Raw genomic sequence first — 24,604 nt, 5'->3', positions numbered from 1 at the left:
ATAGGATGCTGTGTGAACTGAAACAGAACAGACATTTCTTTAAGGGAACCATGATGCTATGGCATACAGCTTGGATACAGTACTCTTCAGTACTGGAACCTAAAAATATAAAGGCCTTGGACAAGATGTTCAGTACTTTCTTAAAGCCCATTGTCAAAAAATGGATGACTGCTCAGGTAATGTCACATAAATGTCAGGAGCAAGTCTATGTTCATGTTTTCAAGTGATTGTCCAGAAAAAAAAACATCTCTGAGCAGACTCATGTGGGTATGCAATACTTTGATCTGAGGGTTGCTGGGAAGCCTGAATCAAGTGATTTATTCTTCGATCATGGACTATACACAACAATGACTGTGAAGGTTATTACCCTGATTCATTTTCATGTTATTCTTTTTAAGTTAATTGCATTTAACAGCTTAATGGGAAAACTGTAATGACAGCTAACCTTGAATCACCACAGGAGGGAATGACAGAACTGGAGAGATTGTTAGGACAGCACACTACGGAGGTTGTCATCCTTGCTTTCTCACATTTCAAAGAAATATCAGCCGATCAACACACCGACCTGAACAACTTCCTCAAAGAGCACTTCAAAACTAAACTACGCCTCAAGTGGTACATACATACCCTTTGCCATATCCTCATAAACTGAGGGAAATAATTCATTCAGGGACCTCAGCATATTATGCAAATGGTTCCAGCAATGAGTTAATAATCATTCAAACTTTTTTTCCCCCCAATTTATGTGAAGTTCAAACTTGTTCTCCCCAATTTATGTGAAGCCCTCACTCAAGGACTGCTGGGAAAGTGGCTACCAGGTCATCCTCTCTTATGACAACAGAAGTGTTGACGATTCTGTTTTGTGGCCTCAAATCGATAATTCAGACCCCAAGGAGGTCATTTCATACCTTAAAAACCAGAAACAAAAGGGAAGACCAGGTGAGTTAAGATGCCAATAGCTTAAAAATCCCTTACATGTAAGTCTGATATTTGTAAAAAAAAAAATGCTCAGAGGGAAAAAATGTTTTATTCCTTTCTTGTTATAACAAAATAAAAAAATAAACAAAAAAAAAATCACATGTGAGCCAGTGTTGTTGTTTTGGGTCTCTTCAAGAAATGAAAAGTGTCAAGAGATCGACCTGCTGTTTTTCACAGTTATAATGATCTCGTCAAACACTGCTGTACTTCTGTACAAAGCAGCACTTCTATACATCATTTAACAAGGTGTTTCTGTCTGGCATCCCATGAAGATAAACGCGGAAACAGTGGTTATTTTGTTACAGCGGCCGATGTGAAGAGGTTGGTACAGTGAGTAATACAAGTGTTTAGGTTAATTGTTCATAGAACACGTAACAAATGGAGGATGAAGAAAGATTATGCATCTCCAGCTGTTGTTAGGACTGGATATCCGAGATGCCCTCGGGTTTTTGGGACATTCCGCTGTGGAATCTCGCTATACCCGGTAAGTCAGCTACATTTGATTATTTCCATGTTTTATTTCACAATTTTTACTGATTAAAAATTTCAGCATCTGTTTTTCAGGAAGTCATGACACCATGACTTACTGTTTAGATGAATGTCCCTCAGTACTGAAGTCTTCCCTGAGGTTGCTTCAACTATTAGACAATTGGTCTTAGAGTTTATACTTGACTAACTGGGGCCCAGGTCATGAAGCAGACTGGCTAAACCGACCGTCTGCTAGCTGCCTCCCGTCACAGAGGTCAGTTAATTCTCAGCACATAGAGACTCTTTCACCTAGATATCACACTATAGAGACTGTGTCTGTTCCCCGAACTAGAAAATACAAAAAATGTCCAAACCAAGTTAAGATTAACAATTTAATTGAGGTTCAACAAATAAAAAACAAATGCAATATGGATAAACAAATGATAAAGCTTGGCTTATTGAATATCAGATCCCTTTCTACGAAAACACTTTTTGTAAATAATATGATCACTGATCATAATTTAGATGTACTCTGTTTGACAGAAACCTGGCTAAAACATGATGATTACATTATTTTAAATGAGTCCACCCCCCAAGATTACTGTTATAAACATGAGCCGCGTCTAAAAGGCAAAGGGGGAGGTGTTGCTTCAATTTATAACAACGTTTTCAGGATTTCTCAGAGGGCAGGCTTCAAGTATAACTCGTTTGAAGTAATGGTGCTTCATATAACATTATCCAGAGAAACAAATGTTAATGATAAATCCCCTGTTATGTTTGTACTGGCTACTGTATACAGGCCACCAGGGCACCATACAGACTTTATTAAAGAGTTTGGTGATTTTACATCCGAGTTAGTTCTGGCTGCAGATAAAGTTTTAATAGTTGGTGATTTTAATATCCATGTTGATAATGAAAAAGATGCATTGGGATCAGCATTTATAGACATTTTGAACTCTATTGGGGTTAGACAACACGTTTCAGGACCTACACATTGTCGAGATCATACTCTAGATTTAATACTGTCACATGGAATTGATGTTGATAGTGTTGAAATTATTCAGCCAAGTGATGATATCTCAGATCATTATTTAGTTCTGTGCAAACTTCATATAGCCAAAATTGTAAATTCTACTTCTTGTTACAAGTATGGAAGAACCATCACTTCTACCACAAAAGACTGCTTTTTAAGTTATCTTCCTGATGTATCCAAATTCCTTAGCATATCCAAAACCTCAGAACAACTTGATGATGTAACAGAAACTATAGACTCTCTCTTTTCTAGCACTTTAAATACAGTTGCTCCTTTACGCTTAAGGAAGGCTAAGGAAAACAGTTTATTTATTTATTTATTAGGATCCCCATTAGCTGATGCAACAAAATGCATCCGCTACTCTTTCTGGGGTCCACACACAACATATAACACACTACATAATCAATACACAAATGAACATATTACCAACATACACAACCAATGCTCAATCATCCACTGAAACAACAAATTCTCATAAAATACATATATACATACATACACACATATATGTACATATACACTTACACATACACATATACATACACACAAACACATACAATGTACTCTATCTACTAATATAAGCTAACATAAAAAATTCCTTTATTTGTTTTTTAAAACCAATATTATTTTGAGTTTTAACAATATGACAGGGAAGAGAGTCCCATTCAACCATAGCTCTATACAACACTGTACGTTGTTTTGAGTTTGTTCTGGATTTTGGAATAATATATTTACCAATGACGGCATGCCTCGTGGGATAGGTATGTACACTAGAACTCAGAGTAAGTTGCCTATACAGACAGTCAGGAGTCTTCCATACATTAATTTTATTTATAAAGCCAAGAAGTGATGCTTTTAACCTCCCATCAACCGTTAACCAGAAGAGTTTGCCGTGCATTTTGTTAACATTAGCCCTTATTGTACAACAAAGGGCTAAACGAGCAGCTCTATTCTGAACCCTCTGTAGTTTCCCTAAATTCTTCTTTGTAGTTCCTGACCAAACCACAGAGCAATAATCTAAGTGTGATAACACTAGGGTCTGCAAAACATGTTTAGTTAAATATGGATTTAAAAATGAATAACACCTTTTAACTACAGATATATTTCTCCCCATCTTTTTCACCACTTCTTCTATATGTCTTGACCACGACAAAGTACAGTCTAAGGTTACCCCAAGAAGCTTTACTTCATGTACCTGCTCAACAGCAACATTATTTAGTGCTAAATCCAACATGGGCCTTGTTTTTAATGAACATTTAGTTCCAAATAAAATACTTTTAGTCTTAGTTAAATTTAAAACAAGTTTATTATCAGTAACCCAATTAAATACCATCTGCAACTCATTGTTGAGAGCTGCAGTAATATTTTCTAAAGCTGGTGCAGGCATATAAAGCGTTACATCATCCGCATACATAGACACAGAAGCTCTTTTACAGACCAGTGGGAGATCATTCGTAAAGATAGAAAAAAGCAATGGTCCTAATGAAGACCCTTGTGGAATCCCACATGCTACAGACCTCACCTCAGAGAAGCTTCCATTGAAATACACCTTCTGTGTTCTATCTGTCAAGTAGCTCTCTACCCATGCTAATGCAGATGGTGTAAAACCATAAAATTTGAGTTTCCCTAATAACAAACTATGGTCGATTATGTCAAAAGCAGCACTAAAATCTAATAATACTGCTCCGACAATATTTTGGTGATCAATATAATGTAACCAATCATCTGTCATTTGTGCAAGAGCTGTACAAGTTGAATGTCCTTCTCTATAAGCATGCTGGTATTTGCTTAACAATTCATTCATAGTGAAATAACCTTGTATCTGGTTAAATACAATTTTTTCTAAAAGTTTACTTATAACAGGTAACAAACTAATTGGTCGACTATTAGAGCCAGAAAAAACAGCACGAGCATTTTTCGCTAAGGGGATCACCTTTGCTTCTTTCCACACTTGTGGGCACACTTTCCTCTCAAGACTCAAATTAAAAATATAATGTATGGGAGTGGCAATATGGTCTGCTACCATCCTCAATAGCTTTCCATCCAGGTTGTCCGTACCGGGTGGCTTGTCATTATTAATAGACAATAATAGTTGTTTTACTTCTTCTCTTGTCACTTCTCGAAATTTAAATGAACAATTCTTATCATTCATTATTTCTTCTGATATACATAAATAAGTTGACTCACAGTATGATGTTGGCATTTTCTGCCTTAATTTACAAACTTTATCAATGAAGTAATCATTAAAATAATTTGCAATGTCTACAGGTTTAGTTATAAACGATCCTTCCACTTCAATCCATGATGGGATCAAATTACTCTTCCTACCCATGATATTATTTAAGGTGCTCCAGAGCTTTTTCCCATCATATTTTATACAATTAATCCTGGATTCATAGTACAGTTTCTTCTTCTTTCTATTCAGGTTGGTAACATAATTCCTCAATTTACAATATATTTGCCAAACATATAATAATCCAGACTTCTTTGCCACTTCTCTTGCATTTTCTCTTTGACCCATGTATCCTTTTAATTCTTCATCAACCCAAGGAGCCCCAGTAGCTCTAACAGTCAGCCTCCTAACAGGTGCATGCTTATCCATAACTGGGGCCAACAATTTCATGAATACATTAAGTGCAGTATCTGGGTCTTTCTGTTGAATGACATCAGACCAACAGATATTTCCAACATCTTCCACATATGAATCACAGTCAAAACCCTTGTACATTCTTTTATATACAATTTTCGGCCCCGCCTTTGGAACTTTAGTTTTCCTGGATAAGCCCACCAAATTATGATCACTAAAGCCGATCGAAATTGAAACGGCTTTAGAACAGAGATCAGCTACATTAGTATAAATATGATCTATACATGTGGATGATATAAGTCCTGTCTTATTAACAAATTCCCTGGTTGGCTGATTAATAACCTGAACCAGATTACAGGCCCCGGTTATAGTAAGAATTTTCTTTTTCAGCGAACATTTTGATGCAAGAAAATCAATGTTAAGGTCTCCCAGGACATAAATTTCCCTATTTTCATCACATGCTCGCTCAAACATTTCTCCGAAATCGTCAAGATACTGATTGCCAGACCCTGGTGGCCTATAACAGCATCCCATCAACATAGGCTTTAAATGGGGTAGGTGAACTTGTAACCATAACATTTCGACATCACATGACATTAGATCTTCTCTGATTTTAACTGGAATGTGGCTCTGAATGTACATGGCAACTCCTCCCCCATAAACATCCCTATCCCTTCTATAAATACTATATTCCTGTATTTCTACTGCAGCATCATCAAACGTATTGTCTAAATGAGTTTCAGAAATAGCTAAAATATTAATATTATGAGATGTTAACGTGTTACTTATGTCTGGAATTTTATTTCTTAAACTACAAATATTTATATGAGCTATTTTTAGGCCTTTCTTGGGAAATGACATTAATAGTGTCTAAAAATTAACACACCATGTTTGACACCATGATATAATGAGCATACTCGCACCCTAAAGAGAGCAGCCCGAAAAATGGAGCGCAGCTGGAGGAAAACAAAACTAGAGGTATTTCGTATTGCTTGGCGGGAAAGTAACCTATCCTACAGAAAAGCATTAAAAACTGCTAGATCCGATTACTTTTCTTCTCTTTTAGAAGAAAACAAACATAACCCCAGGTATTTATTCAATACAGTGGCTAAATTAGCGAAAAATAAAGCCTCAACAAGTGTTGACATTTCCCAACACCACAGCAGTATTGACTTTATGAACTACTTTACTTCTAAAATCGATACTATTAGAGATAAAATTGCAACCATTCAGCCGTCAGCTACAGTATCACATCAGACAGTGCACTATAGACCCCCTGAGGAACAGTTCCACTCATTCTCTACTATAGGAGAAGAAGAATTGTATAAACTTGTTAAATCATCTAAACCAACAACATGTATGTTAGACCCTATACCATCTAAGCTCCTAAAAGAGGTGCTTCCAGAAGTCATAGATCCTCTTCTGACTATTATTAATTCCTCATTGTCATTAGGATATGTCCCCAAAACCTTCAAACTGGCTGTTATTAAGCTTCTCATCAGAAAACCACAACTTGACCCCAAAGAACTAGCTAATTATAGACCAATCTCGAATCTCCCTTTTCTGTCCAAGATACTAGAAAAGGTGGTATCCTCACAATTATATTCCTTCTTAGAGAAAAATGGTATATGTGAGGATTTCCAGTCAGGATTTAGACCGTATCATAGTACTGAGACTGCTCTCCTTAGAGTTACAAATGATCTGCTCTTATCATCTGATCGTGGGTGTATCTCTCTATTAGTTTTATTGGATCTTAGTGCTGCGTTTGACACAATTGACCACAACATTCTTTTGCATAGACTTGAACACTTTGTTGGCATCAATGGAAGTGCATTAGCATGGTTTAAATCGTACTTATATGACCGCCATCAGTTCGTAGCAGTGAATGAAGATGTACTGTATCATATCGATCACAAGTGCAGTACGGAGTACCTCAAGGTACTAGGGCCGCTACTCTTCACGTTTTATATGTTACCCTTGGGAGATATCATCAGGAAACATGGTGTTAGCTTTCACTGTTATGCTGATGATACTCAGCTCTATATTTCTTCGCGGCCCGGTGAAACACACCAATTTGAAAAACTAATGGAATGCATAGTCGATATAAAAAACTGGATGACGAGTAATTTCTTACTGCTAAATTCTGAAAAAACAGAGGTGTTAATTATAGGACCTAAAAACTCTGCTTGTAATAACCTAGAACACTGTCTAAGACTTGATGGTTGCTCTGTCAATTCTTCGTCATCAGTTAGGAACCTAGGTGTGCTATTTGATCGCAATCTTTCCTTAGAAAGCCACGTTTCTAGCATTTGTAAAACTGTATTTTTCCATCTCAAAAATATATCTAAATTACGGCCTATGCTCTCAATGTCAAATGCAGAAATGTTAATCCATGCATTTATATCCTCAAGGTTAGATTATTGTAATGCTTTATTGGGTGGTTGTTCTGCACGCTTAGTAAACAAACTACAGCTAGTCCAAAATGCAGCAGCAAGAGTTCTTACTAGAACCAGGAAGTATGACCATATTAGCCCGGTCCTGTCAACACTGCACTGGCTCCCTATCAAACATCGTATAGATGTGAAAATATTGCTTATTACTTATAAAGCCCTGAATGGTTTTGCACCTCAGTATTTGAATGAGCTCCTTTTACATTATAATCCTCTACGTCCGCTACGTTCTCAAAACTCAGGCAATTTGATAATACCTAGAATATCAAAATCAACTGCGGGCGGCAGATCCTTTTCCTATATGGCGCCTAAACTCTGGAATAACCTACCTAACATTGTTCAGGAGGCAGACACACTCTTGCAATTTAAATCTAGATTAAAGACCCATCTCTTTAACCTGGCTTACACATAACATACTAATATGCTTTTAATATCCAAATCCGTTAAAGGGTTTTTAGGCTGCATTAATTAGGTTACCTGGAACCGGAAACACTTCCCATAACACCCTATGTACTTGCTACATCATAAGAAGAATTGCATCTATGCTAATATTTGTCTGTTTCTCTCTTATTCCGAGGTCACCGTAGCCACCAGATCCAGTCTGTATCCAGATCAGAGGGTCACTGCAGTCACCCGGATCCAGTACGTATCCAGACCAGATGGTGGATCAGCACCTAGAAAGGACCTCTACTGCCCTGAAAGACAGCGGAGACCAGGACAACTAGAGCCCCAGATACAGATCCCCTGTAAAGACCTTGTCTCAGAGGACCACCAGGACAAGACCACAGGAAATAGATGATTCTTCTGCACAATCTGACTTTGCTGCAGCCTGGAATTGAACTACTGGTTTCGTCTGGTCAGAGGAGAACTGGCCCCACAACTGAGCCTGGTTTCTCCCAAGGTTTTTTTCTCCATTCTGTCACCGATGGAGTTTCGGTTCCTTGCTGCTGTCGCCTCTGGCTTGCTTAGTTGGGGTCACTTCATCTACAGCGATATCGTTGACTTGATTGCAAAAAAATGCACAGACACTATTTAACTGAACAGAGATGACATCACTGAATTCAATGATGAACTGCCTTTAACTATCATTTTGCATTATTGACACACTGTTTTCCTAATGAATGTTGTTCAGTTGCTTTGATGCAATGTATTTTGTTTTAAAGCGCTATATAAATAAAGGTGACTTGGTTTCCTTGTATCATTCGGCCGTGTATAATCAAATGGGTGACTACACAGGTACAGACGATGTGATATTTTGTTGTTCTAACACTGTTAGAACCTCAGTCACCTTCACCCCACTTTCATTGCATCTTTGACATATGACAAAAGTAAATCAAGGGATATATCACTTGAAAATGAAAATTCTGTCATTTACTCACCTTTAGTTTGTTCTAAATCTGTTTGAGTTTCTTTCTTCTGTTGAAAACAAAATAAGATATTCTGAGGGATGTTGGTAACAAAACAGTTGACAGTAGCCATTGACTTTCATAGTTAGGAAAAAAATACTATGGACGTCAGTGGTTACCGTCAGTTGTTTGGGAACACACATTCTTCAAAATATAATCTTTTGTGTTCAGCAGAAGAAAGAAACTTATACAGGTTTGAAACAACTTGAGGCTGAGTAAATTATGACAGAATTTTCATTTTTGTGGAAACTATCCCTTGAATGGTGACTGAGTCCTTCTGATTCCTTTGGTGTTTCTAAGAAGTCACATAGGTTTAAATCAACTTAAGTGTGAGCAAACTATTGATACTATTGAAACTATTATCCAGGAAGATAGCATCTGTAACCAGCTGGATTTAGGCATTTGGTTTTTCTTGATTTAAGAATAGCTCATAAGATAAAAGACCCTGATAAAGTTTTCTACTTTGCACATGGTATCTTCTTCTCCCTTCTGACAGTGGAGGTATGGCTGATCAGAATTTTAGAAGAATCTTAATTCCTCATTCCAAGTCGTGTTGTGGTTTTGTTATTTTAAGGAAGTGCTCACAGAAGTTGCTCGCTGGTTAGATCAGTGTCACAGTGTCTGGGTTGTGTTCCCTGGGTTTCCACTAGGTGTCCTCCTGTTCCCACGGTGTGTATCTTATAACCACTTCCTGTTCCCTTATTTGGTCACCTTCCTCCTTGTTTGAGTTAATTGATTGTTCCCCACCTGTCTCCTGTTTCCCCATTATCCTTTTGTGTATTTATACCCGGTCTGTCTGAGTCTGTGTCACGGAGTCCTTGTTTAAATGTTCACGTTAATCTGTAGTTATCACGTCTTATTCTAAGTCTTGTTCTTGCCCGTGTGTTTGTGTCTGTTTATGTTCATTGGCTATTTTGGTTTTGACCCTTGCCTGGACTGATTACGAACTGGATTATCCCAATAAAAAGCATTCCTGCACTTGGATCTCTCTCCCTGTGTTTTCTGGACCGCGAACGTGACAATCAGCACACCAAGGAAGTGATCATTATTGCACTTTCTGCCTTTGATGGCATGAACCTGGATCAACACTGAGATCTCATTCAATTCCTCATAAGCACATTTGACAATAAAATTTGTCCCAATCATGTAAGTAATTTCCATGTATTTTAAAAAATGCAAATTTTATCAAATACTATGTAACATAAATGTAAATGTAACAAAAAAATCTGAATGGTACAGAGCACTGCATATATAATTATGGACAAAAAAAGATACTGTGACCACAAATTAAGTTAAATTAAATTATTCATTCATGGCTAACTTTTTTGATTATTATTTTTTTCTTATTTGATTTAAATTGTGTCCACAATGTACTAATATGTGCCCTTGGTTTTATTTAGTAAAATCATAACTATGATTTAGATTAATCAATTGAACAAATTCATAATTCATGGGCACAGTACATTTTAGACACTGTACTGTATATGCATCTAAAATTACATGCTATCTAGTAGGTGCAATATTTGGTTTAAAAAAATACTTTATTACCATTAAAAAATTCATATGAATGAAATCTGGACATACTTCATCTGCCATGTTGTTACTGTCATGTGATCAACCATTATTAATTGTGTTACTTCACTGCCATTCACAAATCATCTCCTGTTGCCTCATGGGATAGTAAAGTGTCAATCAAATGCCCACTTCAGAATCTCAGTGCAAGCAGTTGGTCATCCGGGTACTTTTAGCCTACTATGACTTCTGACATGTAACTGTTTTTATGTACTGTTTCTCACATACTGTATATTTCAGTAATCTCTTGATTATGATACTTTTTTCAGACCATACCCTCACTACAGCAGTGTTGGAATCACAATTATCAGGTTATTTTGTCATATGATGACTTAGCAGCGTATGAATGAGGAATTGTGGCCACACTGTGAATATTGGTGGGCAAATACATCAGATCCAAAACATGTCATGTCCTACCTGGAGGAGAGAAAAACAGAAGGAAGACCAGGTCAGTAGTTAGATGACAAACTTTGATGTTGGCTTGACAAAGCCTTGTTAGAAAGTTTGAAAATTTTTGCAACATTTGCAGTTTGAAGATTTTTCTCTGAGAATATCAATAAAATGTTGCAGACATGTTTTAGCATCTTACTTATATGATATAGCATGTTGCTAGCTAAAGTACATTACTAACTAACATGTTTCAAGCATGATCTGACACATTACTAGCATATTTTAGAATGTTGCTAACATACCAACAGGCATGTTTCTAAATTTTTAAAATGTAGGAAACATGATATAGCACATTGTTAGCAAGTTACTAGCACGAGTTGACATTACTACCACGATTTAACACATTAATATGTTTGAAAATGTGCTAACATGATTTAGCACTTATCTAGCATGTTGCTTCTAGCATGATTTAGCACATTCCTAGCATAAATTAGCACATTACTAACATATTTCTATTAAGTTTTAACACGTTAGAATATTTCTAACATGATTTAGAAACATTAATTGCTTGCAACAAGTTAGCACTTAAGCACATTGCTGTCATGTTGTTAGCATTATTCAAAACTTTCTAGCAAGTTTCTAGCATTATTTAATATTTATAGCATTTTTCTAGCATTATTACAACACTGCATGCTTTAGCATGTTTCTAGCATGATTTAGCATGTTGCTAGTATGATTTAGATAAATAGATATTAGACTGATCTTTAATGAAATTGTTGAATGTAGCGTAACTCTATTAGATTTCATGTGTTAAAGTTTTGTCTCTGGGATTCTTCATGATCATCTTGTTTTTGAAAATCAAATGTATGATCAGTTAGAAAATATATCATACCAAGTCAGTACAGTCTGAAAGTCTGTCCTAAGTTTGATGGTTGTAGCCTAAAGGAGCAGGAACATTTAGAAATTGTGTCTCAGAAGAAGAAGCCGGTAGGAAGGAAAGAAAATATTTTCCATTAAAGCTTGTTTTCCCTAAATTATTGCCCTGAATTTGTTTTCAGGTCAGTTTTTTGCTGCTGGTCTGAACCTAACTGAGGATGCCAACTATGTTCTCTCTCATCCTTGCCAGTCTTTACAAAGCATGGCCTTGAGCTCCTATAGTCTGCTTTTGAACTGGGTCAAACAGCAGCATCCAGGCCCAGGCAAATCATGTGTCAACATCATCTGTGCAGATTTTGTGGGAGCTTTCAGAAATGAATTCACCCAACTGGTTATTGGACTCAATCAAACACTCTTAAAGGAGACCTGACCCTTAAATCTGCCATAAACATTACATAAATGTAGCATCTTTCTTACAGTGTATCTTGTTATTTTTAATGGAAGCCTTGTTGTTTTTGATGTTTACATATTAATATTGTTTTAGTCTTTTATGACAGTCCCTAAACTGTGAGGAAACGATGTTTTGTGCGATGCTGCCATCTACAGGCAATCCATATTTAGGGTTTTGTTTGCTACGTGTCTCAAAATAATGTTACCTGCAACTTTACAGTTAAATCAATCTACTGAAATGTCAAAAACTAAACTTCTTTCCTGATTGTTCTTGGATATTTGACAAAAGGGCAGAAAAGGCAGATTGATATAATCAAAGACTAAGTGGCTCAATAGATTATAGCATTACCTGTCCAGTGAGTCACACTTAATTTTAGTAACGTCTAATGTCCTGTCATGACTTCATCTATTGTTGACACTCTGTTTGGCTTTCAGTCTATGTGGGTAACATGTATCTGTGGGCTCCAATTTTAGACGCCCCTTTGAGTGCACTCTCTAAAGTGCTTAACATTTATAGTATCTACTTAAATGATAATCCAGCTCACTGATGCCTTTCACACTCAGTTTATGTAGGTTGTATGAGGTAAATAATCATGGGTTTTACTTTTTATGCATGGTTTTTCCAGACTTTTTAAAATCAGAAAATAACCACAAAGAATTTTCTGAAATTTCTTAAAAGAAGTTTAATTGTTATTTTAACATCTCATTAATCTGAAGACAAAAAAACATGTTTCATAGGCAACTTTTTTTTTTATACCAGAGTTAGCAACCTGGATATCATTTTGCAGATTTTTTTACTTTTTTTCCAACAATGCCTTGTATTAGTGTGCTCTCCAAATTATTTAGAATATTCTGAACAGATCTGGAGAGGGATTCTTCCAGAGAGCTTTGAGAATCCCCTCCTTCCTCTTCCAAGTCCCCACCTCTCTCCTAAACAGATTATTGAGGAGCTAAAGGAGCTTGCATTGGTCCCTGTGTCGTCTCAATAAGGCTTAAGAGTTCCAGAGGAAACAGATGGGATAAGAAAACCAGGGGATCTAATTACAGAGGCTTATTTAGCAATACAAGGCCCGTCCAGAACCCAGTCGCAAGCCTCAAGCCGCCGCTGCTCCTCGCAATTTCTCTTTCATAGTTATTCGTCTCAAAGCCTTGAGACGGCTACGGTTGTTTAACATGGAGAACGAGGAAGAGGAAGATGAAATCTTTACCACATTTCAGGGAGGATATGAAAGGCAGGAAGATGCGAAGGAGCAAGAGGAAGAAGAAGAACAAGAGGAAGAGGAGCCAGAGGCTGAGAGGAAAAGCAGTTGGGATGTCCCAATTCCAAGTCGATCACTGGCCAGTCGCAGAGCTTCACTTCCATGTCCGGTTAGTGTCCAGTATGTGTGTAATTTGTGGCATATATGCTTTTAAATGAGAGCAGAAACAAACCACTTGTTATGGTGCCAGGCCCTGGCTTTCTTTTCCAGAATGTCACCGAGCAGCTGATTTAATTAACTATTTTTAAATAGTATATCAAAGCACACTTGCTTAATAGTGCTTTTCCTAAAGCAATTTAGTTATCTTACCTTCTTAGTTAATTTTGCATTTTTATTTCTGTTTACTATTATTTTTATTTCAACTCTATGTTCTAAAACTATGTGTCCTACGCACTGGGGAAAAAAAAAAAGCTGCTAAAACAATTTTCACTCAGGAATAGCTAGTTACTGTCATTTCTCAATTAAGTACAAAGAAACAAGTAACACATTTAATTAAACCTTAAGTTTTGATGTAGCGAGACTGAAATTGAATTTTCTTGTTAAACATACTCCGATAATCAGTTTTTACAGTGTGTATGTACGAGAGTTGTATGTACAGTACAGACCAAAAGTTTGGAAACATTACTATTTTTAATGTTTTTGAAAGAAGTTTCTTCTGCTCATCAAGCCTACATTTATTTGATCAAAAATACGGAAAAAAAATGTAATATTGTGATATATTATTACAATTTAAAATAATTGTTTTTAAATGTATTATACTTTAAATAATAATTTATTTCTGTGATGCAAAGCTGAATTTTTAGGATCATTATCACATGATCCTTTAGAAATCATTCTAATATGATGATTCATTATCAAAGTTGGAAACAGTTCTGCTGCTTAATATTTTTTCAGAACATGTGATACTTTTTTTAGGATACTTTGATGAATAAAAAGTAAAAAAAAAAAAAAAGCTATGTTTTTAAAATATAAATATTTTGTAATAACAGTATACACTACTGGTCAGTAATTTGGGGTCAGTAATTTTTTTTTTTCTTTTTTTTAAAAATAAAACCAATACTTTTATTCAGCAAGGATGTGTTAAATTGATAAAAAGTGATAGTAAAGAAAATATATTATTAGAATATATATTAGAATTTATTTATTTTTTGAATAAATGCAGTTCTTTTTAACCTTTTATTCATCAAATATATTAGACAGCAGAACTGTTTCCAACACTCATAATAAATCAGAATATTAGAATGATTTCTAAATTATCATGTGATAGACTGGATGTTACATGTGACACTGAAGGGTGGAGAAATGATGCTGAAAATTCAGCTTTGCATCACAGGAATAAATTATTTTTTTAAAGTATATTCAAATAGAAAACTATTATTTTAAGTTGTAATAATATTTCACAATATTACAGTTTTTCTGTATTTTTGATTAAATAAATGCAGGCTTGATGAGCAGAAGAAACTTCTTTCAAAAACATTAAAAATAGTAATGTTTCCAAACTTTTGGTCTGTACTGTATATGAACGTAAAAATGTTTTAAAGCACTTTATATAGTGCTGCAGTGTCACTTTTTATGAAGTTTTCTTACTTGCCTCAATAACTCAAGTATATGAATTGCATTAAATTTTTTTTTTTTTTTTACAGGACTGAAGCTATAATTTTAAAAACACTGATTTGTTAAAAAAAATATATTATTAGGTAAAAGAAAAACATGTAACTAATAAATGAACAGTTTACCCTATGAAGACCAATTCTCATACAAATGAATCCTAATTGGATATTATTATTATGTCACCAATTTAGGGTGTGAATCAAAATGTGCATTTACATTTTTACTTTTATTTACAGGTTAGGTATATCAGAGATCAATGCAGGACACTTTTGCATAATCCAAACTCTTAAGAGCAGTTTATCCTGAAATTACCTTCCACTGTTTAGACAAAACTGATTAAAATTTTGATAATAGAGTTTCTGTTTGTGCTGTGTCTGCTTCAAAAATGCAGATGAAGTTGGAACATTTTTTTTAATATTTAACTTGATTTAAAAACAAGAAGTATATAAAATTCTGCCCTTGTATTCCATGTGTGCTCATCATATAAAATGCTTTGTATCATTCTCACATACTGGATAGTATGGAACATCATATTTTAGACAAACGTGGATTTCTGCAGCTCAACTACTTCTGCCATTAATGAGATACTGTCCAAAAATTTATTCTATCATTATTCTTTATTATCAAATTCTATTATCAAATTTGGTAAGCATTTTTCGAGGCTGCAAATAAAGCAAAAACTATTTGAGAACATTGAACAAGATAACAAGATATTTGGTACTATTTCAGACCAAATTGAAAATGTAATGTTGAATTCAGTGCATTTCTTGTCATTTTTTGTAACTGTTAAATGTACAAGCAGTGGAACAAAACTATTTTTTTAATATTGTTGCAAATAAAGCAACATTGGATTCCACTGGCTGAAATTTGTGTAAAAAAGAAAAACTGATCAATTTCTTCAAAATAAACTTTTCACTAATGCTTTTATACTGTAGTAATTTCCTTAATAATGAAAACGCATTGTATGTGCCTATCCCTTAGTATTTTGCATGCATGCATATTTTTCAGGCTCAGCTGAATGCGATGCATCTGAGCCGTCTGCACACTGCCACCACAAGCCCTAGCCCTAGTCCAGCGTACCTGAGCCACTGGCTTCAGAGCGGTGAGGCAAGGCCGTGCTCTCGCTCCAGCCATGTTGCCAATAGCGAAGAGGAAGCACACACCAAGAGCAACGCATGTGAACGACGCCCACATGCCATCCCAACCATCCCTGAGATGCACGAGCCTCTGGAGAGAAAAGCTCGGTTTAGGAGCCGCAATGTCATGTCTCTGGTTGGTGTGATATGATTTTGCTTTTTAATGTGTAAAAATGTTAATGATTACCAATAGGTTATGCAATCACAAGAGCATTTAGATAGGCAAATATAAGATCATTTTATTGTTATGATACAATGCTTTGGCAAGGCTAGAGAAATCTGAGGCTATATCAGTGGAACTACGAGATATGTTATATCCTGAAGCTAAAATTAACAAAGCTAAAAAGACACAACTTTCGAGAAATAAATAACCATAATTTTTTTTTTTTTTTTTTTTTGCTTTCAATCAAGTATGTTCGAATATTTTGTTTAGATACTTATAGTTTTGACTTAGTAATATATTTGAGAAGCAATTATAGGCCTACTTTAACTTAAGTATACATTCTTATTCACATTCTAGTGTGTAAGCAACATGTTTCCAAAATAAATCACAACTTTCTATATCACAATTCTGACTTTATATCAAAAAACTCTGAAGTTTACATCTTGTTATTCAATTGTTTCCGCCACGGAATAATAACTAAAATAAAATAAACAAAGTCCAAATCGTGAGATATAACTCAAAATTTTTGATTTATTTTTCAGAAATTCCAAGTTTGTCATTTTTATCTTGCATCTTTAGTATATATCTCACAATTCAGAACTGTGAGAAAAGAAATCTGAATTGTGAGATAAAATGTTGCAATCCCCCTTTTATTTTCCCTTTTTTTTTTTTCATTCATTCATTACTTTTGTCTAAGATTTTTTTTTGAACACTAAAGAAGATATTTGATGACATTCAGTGGACTATCACTTTATTTAAATGATTACTTCACAGAAAACTGAGAAATGGAATTGCAATGGAATTGCATTTTTGTAATGTTGATCAAATATAATGTGGGGTGAAACTAAATTATTTGGCTGATATAATGTGGTGTTTGTTTTGTAGAGTGATGCAGACAGTTTGTGTCTGATCTGCCATGACGACCTATGCAAAGGAGGAGGAGTTATCAGAAAGCTTCACTGTTCCCACAGCTTCCACAGTGAGGTAAAGGTTCAGACTTTAGAAACTAGTTGCCAGGATATTGTAAATGATCAAATTCAACTTCAGAAATCAAATATTGCCAAATATTAATGGCCCAGAAACCTGGACTTTTCAGTTGAGCTATTTTTTAGCTGCTGAGCATTAATTTCTCTTAAAGTTCTTCCTCACTCTACATAACCCTCTTAGGGAGTTTAATACTTGCCATTGTCCCCTGTCTTGTTCACTGGGGTACTGAGATACTGTCCTTTGTAAAGCTGCTTTAGAATGTGTTGATGAAAGCACTGTACATAACAACCAAACGTTAACAAAATACTGTGCTCCTCTGGTGTAGTGCATAGAGGAATGGCTGTGGACCAAGCAGACCTGTCCCACGTGTCAAAAGCATGTTGCCATGCCAGAGCCCCTGTACTGGACATCTACCAGAGTAATAGTGCCCTGAGCTCTTCCAGCCATCTCCCATTCAAACTACCTTGGACGTCAGATGGCTAACCAAAACATCAGACATGATGGTGGATAACTGACAATGGATAAAGTTATTCAGAGAAACATACTGGTAGAGCATTTCTGTGTACATAGGCTAAATTATTTTAACTTCACTAAGTGTAAAACTAGTTTTTTCTTTAAAACATACTTACATATTAAGAAAATGTGTTATTTTCTATTGTTTTTCTTTTTCTGCAGAAATGTAAGCAAACAGCACAAGTTGTATGAAGTTGTACAATTGAACATTTTAAAATGTACCTCGCTATATTAGTAATTAGTAACTAGTAACTACTATAAAAAAAAAAGTGTAGGCCTGCATTTGCCAGATGTATCTGAGTTTTACTATACTTAAGTACTACTTGGGGAATTTGTTCATACAGTATTTCACTGATCATCCTGACAAGGAATTTTGGTGATTCTTACCAAAACTAACGTCAAAATAGCATTCCTGTGATGTTTACTAAACTTTAATTGAAAACACAAATCTATTTTAATGTTGTCGTCATATTTGTCCTTGAGTTGTTTTTTTTTACCAAAGCAGCAGGTTTTATTATAAACGTATGTCTTTGAAGTTTAAACAATGACAATTTTTATCTAACATCTGATCTATATATATTATAGATCAGTGCATCTGATGTGTTACATACAGGATAACAGTGAGACAATTTGAGGGTAAACAAGTTATTGTGTGGTTATTTTGCACAGTTTAAGTTAATGTAAATACCTAGCTAAGCTTTCACGTGAGTATGTTATGTTTAGATACATAAAGTTTAAATGAGTATAACGGCAATGCAATTCCACCAAAAAAAAAAAAAGTAAATTCTTAATACTTTTTACACCTCTTTTATTAAGTTTTCAAAATGGATCGTCTAGAAACGTATTGATACATACTTTATATCATCGGTGTGAATGTAATACAAAACGTAAGCGTATTAAAAATTGAAAAACAAAAGCAAACAAATCACGGATACCACCTTTTTATTGTCGTAAAATTATGAGCTGCCGATTGTAAATTCTATGGGTCTGGCTTCCGGTCTCATCTTTGCTGCTTGATATTGAAAGTTGCTGTGTCTTATCATATTATTTTAATGTATTATCTTAATTATGAACACATTGGTTTGTAGTGCAAACAGTTTTACCGTTCTCACCCATAGGCTTACTTCCGCGTTAAAGAAAAAGGTGGATACCCATAGACAGTAAAAGAAAGGAAATACCTACCCCGTCGTGCCGATTCAGAACGTCGAGCGTAATGACGTCGCGTGATCGTTGCCGTGGCTACACACGGAAGTCATCGTGTGCACCTGTTACACTTTCAAACAGGAAAGAGAACGAATGAATAGATATTCACTCGAACTAAGTCGCTTCGAGCCAGTGTTTTAAACTTGAGACGTCTTTTTTTTGGGGGTTGTTTTGAAAAACCCCGTCAACCTGAACCTTTATGGACAAATTAAAGAAAGTTTTGAGTGGCCAAGATGGCAGTGACGACCTCAACGTACTGCAGGTAACGTTAGTCTACTGCATTACACTTGAGTTAGAACTTCATGTGTTTACGTCTAATTATGTATAGAGTGTGATGAGATATCGTTTTGAATTCGAATCTAGACTTTTGGTACTTGTTTAGTTGCGTGCATGTGTTTACACGACTGTCATTAGCAAAAGCTGGATATCTGCCTGTTTATGAATATCAAATGGATTTAAATCTCTTATGTTGGACATGAATATATATAAACGCTGTTTTAGGAAGCGAATGAAGCATCAACACTGGGATGGGGCACGCGCGTCAAGGGATTCCTCGCGTGTTTTGTGGCTGGCGTCTTGTGTTCAGTTTTGGTAAGAGGAGTCCACCAGTCGTTCTATATTGTTTTATTTTAATTGTGCATACAATGGCCAAACGTCTACTCTTTCCTTACTTTGTCATTCAGGGAACCTGCTTGCTTTGGGTGCCCAGAAAAGGACTGACACTCTTTGCAGTCTTTTACAGTTTAGGTAATATTGCTTCTATTTTAAGGTGAGTCATGCAGCTTTCATTTGGCCAGCTTCGATATTATTTCACCCAAGGTGTGTCACTGGCTACATTGTTTATGAAGGTACACCATGTTTGCATTGGCATGTGGTCAGTGACAAATACGGATGTTTGAGTTGAAGAACACTTTAACAAATTGATTAATAAGTGACTTTTAAATATCAATTGATACAAGCACACTGAAGAAAAAGTATGTAGAAACACATTTCACTGAGAAATTGCTAATGGTCTCAAATAATTACAAAGAATCTGCAAATAACACATTGAGTTAAACATGAAATGAAGTAGATAACTGAAATAGTATTTTCTTGTAAAACACTTTAGCAATCTTTGTTTAATTCACTATTTTGTAATCATTTTTTATAGTTAAATTAATCAAATATTTTCCTTATTACATAAAGGAGTTATTGCCAACCTCTCAATTGTATTAAAATGAAAGTGTTAGTGTGTGTTTGTGTGTGTGTGATTTTATTTTTTAATATCACGAAGGGTTAAACCAAAATCTTTGGGGTTATACCATTTGACATTTAAAAACCTAAACTTTTTTTCTTATGTTTTATGTCAGAAAGACCACAACATTTAATGGCTCATAAAATAAAATAACTCCACAATTTTGTCCAATCATATGAGAACTAGGTAAAAACTAAATTACAATAAGAAATATTAAAGATCATGTCCATTTTCAGCCTTTTCATGTAATATGTCCCCAAATATATATCAAAATAAATACTTTTAGAGAACATGTATATTAAAACATGTACACCACCTTTGTAAAGGTTGAATGTCAAACATTTACATCATGTTAAAGCATTTGTGAACAAATTAATAGAAAAAATGCAATGCAGTTGTAGCATCTGTGAGAATCTGTAATTCAGTCCTGAGGTCTTTTGGGTGTGGATTGTTTTCAGCACAATGTTCTTAACCGGTCCATTAAAGCAACTCAAGAGGATGTGTGACAAGACGAGAGCTCTGGCAACTTGCATTATGATTGTGAGAGCACACATACATATACAGATATCATATACTAATGCACAGGGAGATTCAGTGTGTCATATAATTCACTAATTGGCCCTTTTCCTTTTCCTGTAAACCAAACATTTGTTGTTTTAAAGACATGCCTGGTGCTAACCTTCTGTGCTGCTTTTTGGGTAAGTGGGTTTCTTATTTAGCATGATTTTGTTTTGTTAGGCTTATAAAATTGGTGTCAAAATATCTTATGTAACACAGTGTGTAAATCTGCATGTTTATTATAAGTAATTGTTTCTTTTCCTTATCTTTTTGATTTCTTTGTTTTTGTATTTAGTGGAATAACAAAGGCCTTGCTCTGCTGTTCTGTATCCTCCAGTTTTTGGCCTTTACATGGTAAGATACCAGCCATAGTTACGTTCTTTTATATATGACTCTATAAATGTTATAATTGTATATATGGAGTACATGTACAAATACACACAGACATTAATGTGTATATATAAGAATGAGTGAAAGTGAGAACACCAGTGATATGAGAAAATAAAAATACTTTGAACCATGCAGTACTGTAAGTGATATGTTTACTTTTTTAATGGACTGGCATTATTACGTGACCAATATCACTGTAATAGGCATCCTGAACGTTCACACCTGTCTCTGAGATGGCCCAGGGCTTTGTAAAACTTTCAGAAGATAATTTGTGGTTTCAGTGGGCCTAGATAATTGAAGCAGGAATCTGAGGCTGATGATACATGGAGCAACTTTTTGACCAATTCTGCTGGGCAACTTTTTTTTTTTTTTTTTTTTTAGCAATGTTGCTTGGGCACTTTCCCATTGAGAACGGGTAACAAATTTATATTTGGATATTTTAGATTGGTCATGGGCTCTGTGTCTCCGTGCATGGCAACATTGCTCAAAAAGTTTCCAAGTGTATCATCAGCCTGACAGTTGAACTGGATATTTGAATTTAAGTGCCAGAATGCTATTTTGCCACTTGATTTTGTCAGCACAGAGATGATGTTCTTCTGCCCTCTTTCTTGCTCCATCTCTGTGAGGGGATGTGTGTAATACAGTCAATACCTAGGGGTGGTGTTGGCACAGTGGATAAGACACACGCCTTTGGCGTTAGAGACCTGGGTTCAAATCCACTGTGAGACACCAATGTGTCCCTGAGCAAGACACTTAACCCCTAGTTGCTCCAGAGGCGTGCGACCTCTGACATATATATATATATATATATATATATATATATAGCAATTGTAAGTCGCTTTGGATAAAAACTTGTAGATGCAAAAACTGAGCATGGAAGAGTTATTTTAGCAACAGTTGGGGTTTTGTATCTACACTGAAGATATTTAACATACATTCTTATCAAAAAGCTATTAAGATAGGGCAATAGTGGCCCTGCTCTGGTAGCTGTAATAACGAAAATAAAAGTAATGCAGTGAATGCTGCTGTTATTCCATATTCAATTGAAATGACATCTTATTTATGGTGTGTGTGTGTGTATAAAACCTTATGTTATGGTGACCAAATCTCCCCACAAGGATAGTAAAACTTGAATTTTTCAACACTATCTCATGACAAATTTGTACATGGTTTATGAGATGGTTAATTCGTACGACCTCGCTCATACAATTTTGTGTGTTTTCTGTGAGTGGTAGGTTTAGGTAAGGGGTTAGGGGTGGTCATTTGCATATGTACAAATTGCAGTGAGATCAGGTTGAATTTTTTTTATATTATGGGGACATTTTTTGGTCCCCATGAGGAAGGCAGCATGTAAGTCCCACTGGATGCATTTGAAATTGTACAAATGCAAGTTATTTGTGAGGTTTAAGGTTGGGAATGAGTAAGGGATAGAAGATAGAATGTACTTGTACAGTATTAAAATCATTATGTCTGTTGAAAATTCCCATAAAACATAAGAGGGGGAAATGTAGCTTAAGATCTGTTTAAATTGTATCCCTTTTATTTCACAGGTATAGCTTATCCTACATTCCTTTTGCAAGGTGGGTTTCTTTAAATTTTCAAAACCATACATAAAAAAAAAAGCTGTTGACACAAATCAACAGTCACTTGAGGAGACAAATTACAAATAAATTAGCTTAAGTGATATAGCAAAATAAATAAATTACAGATGTCAAAGTCTGTCACTGGACCAATTTACCTAATTTTATTGTAGTTGCTTTTTTATCTATTATACAATATATACATGTAAAATTGTTAAAATCTGCCATTTCCATTTTGAAATATCTGTTTTGCCATTAAAGTGTCTATTGTGTGTAAAAATTCACATAATTGCTTCATAGACTAAAATCTAAATTTTGTCACAGCCAAAAAAAGGCATCATCTGTTTTTTGGCTTTGGTGTTTGTTTACCTTTGGCTGTTTGTTTTTATGTAGGGATGCAATTATTAAGTTGTTCTCCGCGTGCTTCAAGTGAGATGCCTCTACATTTGGCCTTGGCTGTCTCTCTATGTGCTGCTTTGGCTCCAGCTTCGGTGCTACCTTCAATGCCACTCATGTACCCACTCTGCAGCCTGGCACAGACACCTCACCACACTACAGGCTCCCCTTACTCTCCCCAACGGATGGACGCTCTCCATCTGTGTGAACAAGCACACACAGACAAGTACTCTCTCTCACACACACACACTTGTGCTTTACATTCAAGTAGGGAAATATGAAGGATGAAATAATTTAATTAGGTAAATGGTTCAGTTTTGGACACTGCCCTATAGTGACATGTTTGGTGCAACAAGATGGAGCAGCTTATTTTACATTTAACTGCTGTGTAATTGATAATTCGTTCCTACGTGCCTTCCTCTCTGCCGTTATCCAAGGATAATTTAAGGATTAGATTGGGTAGAAATGTAACCAGTGTTTGCAGTTTTTTAGGATTTAGGTTGATTTTTTTTTTTATGCTAGAACAAGACAATGATGAAGGGCTTTCTAAATAATTAATCCAATTATATTTTAATTCGGAAGTTATCTATTATAGGTAAGTAAAAGGATGACAGAAATGTCTTATTGTTATCTTATTAGATAAATCAAATATTAAACTCTTATTCGGGTGCCAATGTATATCTTTATGGTCCATTTGTCTTCAAAAAAACTTTCTTTCTTTGCATTTAGGAGTAAAATGATGTGCCTTTCTGATTCATGTTTATTATGCCTGTCCTTATTTTTTCAAATCATGTCAGACACATTTCCTTTTAACTGTATTGATTTAAAAAATGACAGTGGTAGTTTTCCTCCTTGTTGTCTTTTAAAATGTCTGCCAATAGATTCACTGCAGAGATTCATTTTATTTATATGTATACAAATATTTTTCTGACTGAAATGTACATTCCAGAATTATTTCATCATGACTAAAATTGAAATTTCCCCTATCATGGTAATTAATTGCCCATGTTTGTTTCATTATATAGATTTGCATTATTTCTATGAAAGGATTTCTATCTGAGGTGTTTAAAATTGTTACTGCTACTGTATGGACATTATAACAATCAATGCTATTAAAAGTTATTCATGTTCATTTAGTCTGTGAATCAATTTCTCTTCTCTAATTTTATGGCGTAAGTTTTACTTACATTTTCATCTGAGTGCATCCTACAGTATTGTAAATGATGAGTACTGTATTTACGTGCTGTCATTTAAGAAGCCCCGTCCCACAATGCATCTGTGAATCTCAACAAGACTTTTATGAGTTGACTGATATGCGTAAGTCATCTGCTAGTGAAAGGTCAGGGAGGGTTGGTTTGCTGATG

General features: G+C 35.2%; 3 protein-coding genes across 3 annotated transcripts; all 3 read left to right on the top strand.

The window, feature by feature from the left end:
* The first annotated feature begins 1,244 nt into the window (after positions 1–1,244).
* On the top strand, positions 1,245–12,195 carry zgc:112023 (PI-PLC X domain-containing protein 1). The gene is given in 11 exon segments (XM_059570113.1): positions 1,245–1,268; positions 1,399–1,462; positions 1,543–1,630; positions 8,680–8,752; positions 9,290–9,325; positions 9,328–9,423; positions 9,497–9,541; positions 9,949–10,068; positions 10,764–10,837; positions 10,839–10,942; positions 11,943–12,195. Coding segments are annotated over 11 exon segments (972 nt in total). The 3' UTR covers positions 12,191–12,195.
* Positions 12,196–13,119: 924 nt separating this feature from the next.
* On the top strand, positions 13,120–18,113 carry si:ch211-207l14.1 (histone H3.v1). The gene is made up of 4 exons (XM_059570248.1): positions 13,120–13,578; positions 16,089–16,352; positions 17,265–17,363; positions 17,692–18,113. The coding sequence occupies exons 1-4, from the start codon at positions 13,384–13,386 to the stop codon at positions 17,797–17,799; spliced, it is 666 nt and encodes a 221-aa protein (XP_059426231.1). The 5' UTR covers positions 13,120–13,383; the 3' UTR covers positions 17,800–18,113.
* Positions 18,114–19,058: 945 nt separating this feature from the next.
* On the top strand, positions 19,059–24,372 carry sft2d2b (SFT2 domain containing 2b). Its single transcript, XM_059571586.1, has 8 exons — positions 19,059–19,344; positions 19,584–19,673; positions 19,766–19,851; positions 20,775–20,856; positions 20,979–21,014; positions 21,170–21,228; positions 22,815–22,844; positions 23,238–24,372. Exons 1-8 carry the CDS (start codon positions 19,282–19,284, stop codon positions 23,275–23,277), a joined length of 486 nt encoding a protein of 161 aa, XP_059427569.1. The 5' UTR covers positions 19,059–19,281; the 3' UTR covers positions 23,278–24,372.
* The last annotated feature ends 232 nt before the right edge of the window (positions 24,373–24,604 follow it).

This window comes from Carassius carassius, chromosome 17 (assembly GCF_963082965.1).
Source record: "Carassius carassius chromosome 17, fCarCar2.1, whole genome shotgun sequence".
Lineage (NCBI taxonomy): Eukaryota > Metazoa > Chordata > Actinopteri > Cypriniformes > Cyprinidae > Carassius > Carassius carassius.
This window is presented reverse-complemented; position numbering and strand designations above follow the sequence as displayed.

Coding starts and splice junctions, on each gene's coding strand:
- si:ch211-207l14.1 (XM_059570248.1), top strand. CDS start 13,384: ATGGAGAACGAGGAAGAGGAAGATGAAATCTTTACCACATTTCAGGGA. Junction 16,353..17,264: donor GCCGCAATGTCATGTCTCTG/GTTGGTGTGATA, acceptor TTTGTTTTGTAG/AGTGATGCAGACAGTTTGTG. Junction 17,364..17,691: donor CCCACAGCTTCCACAGTGAG/GTAAAGGTTCAG, acceptor CCTCTGGTGTAG/TGCATAGAGGAATGGCTGTG.
- sft2d2b (XM_059571586.1), top strand. CDS start 19,282: ATGGACAAATTAAAGAAAGTTTTGAGTGGCCAAGATGGCAGTGACGAC. Junction 20,857..20,978: donor TGGCAACTTGCATTATGATT/GTGAGAGCACAC, acceptor GTTGTTTTAAAG/ACATGCCTGGTGCTAACCTT. Junction 22,845..23,237: donor TCCTACATTCCTTTTGCAAG/GTGGGTTTCTTT, acceptor GTTTTTATGTAG/GGATGCAATTATTAAGTTGT.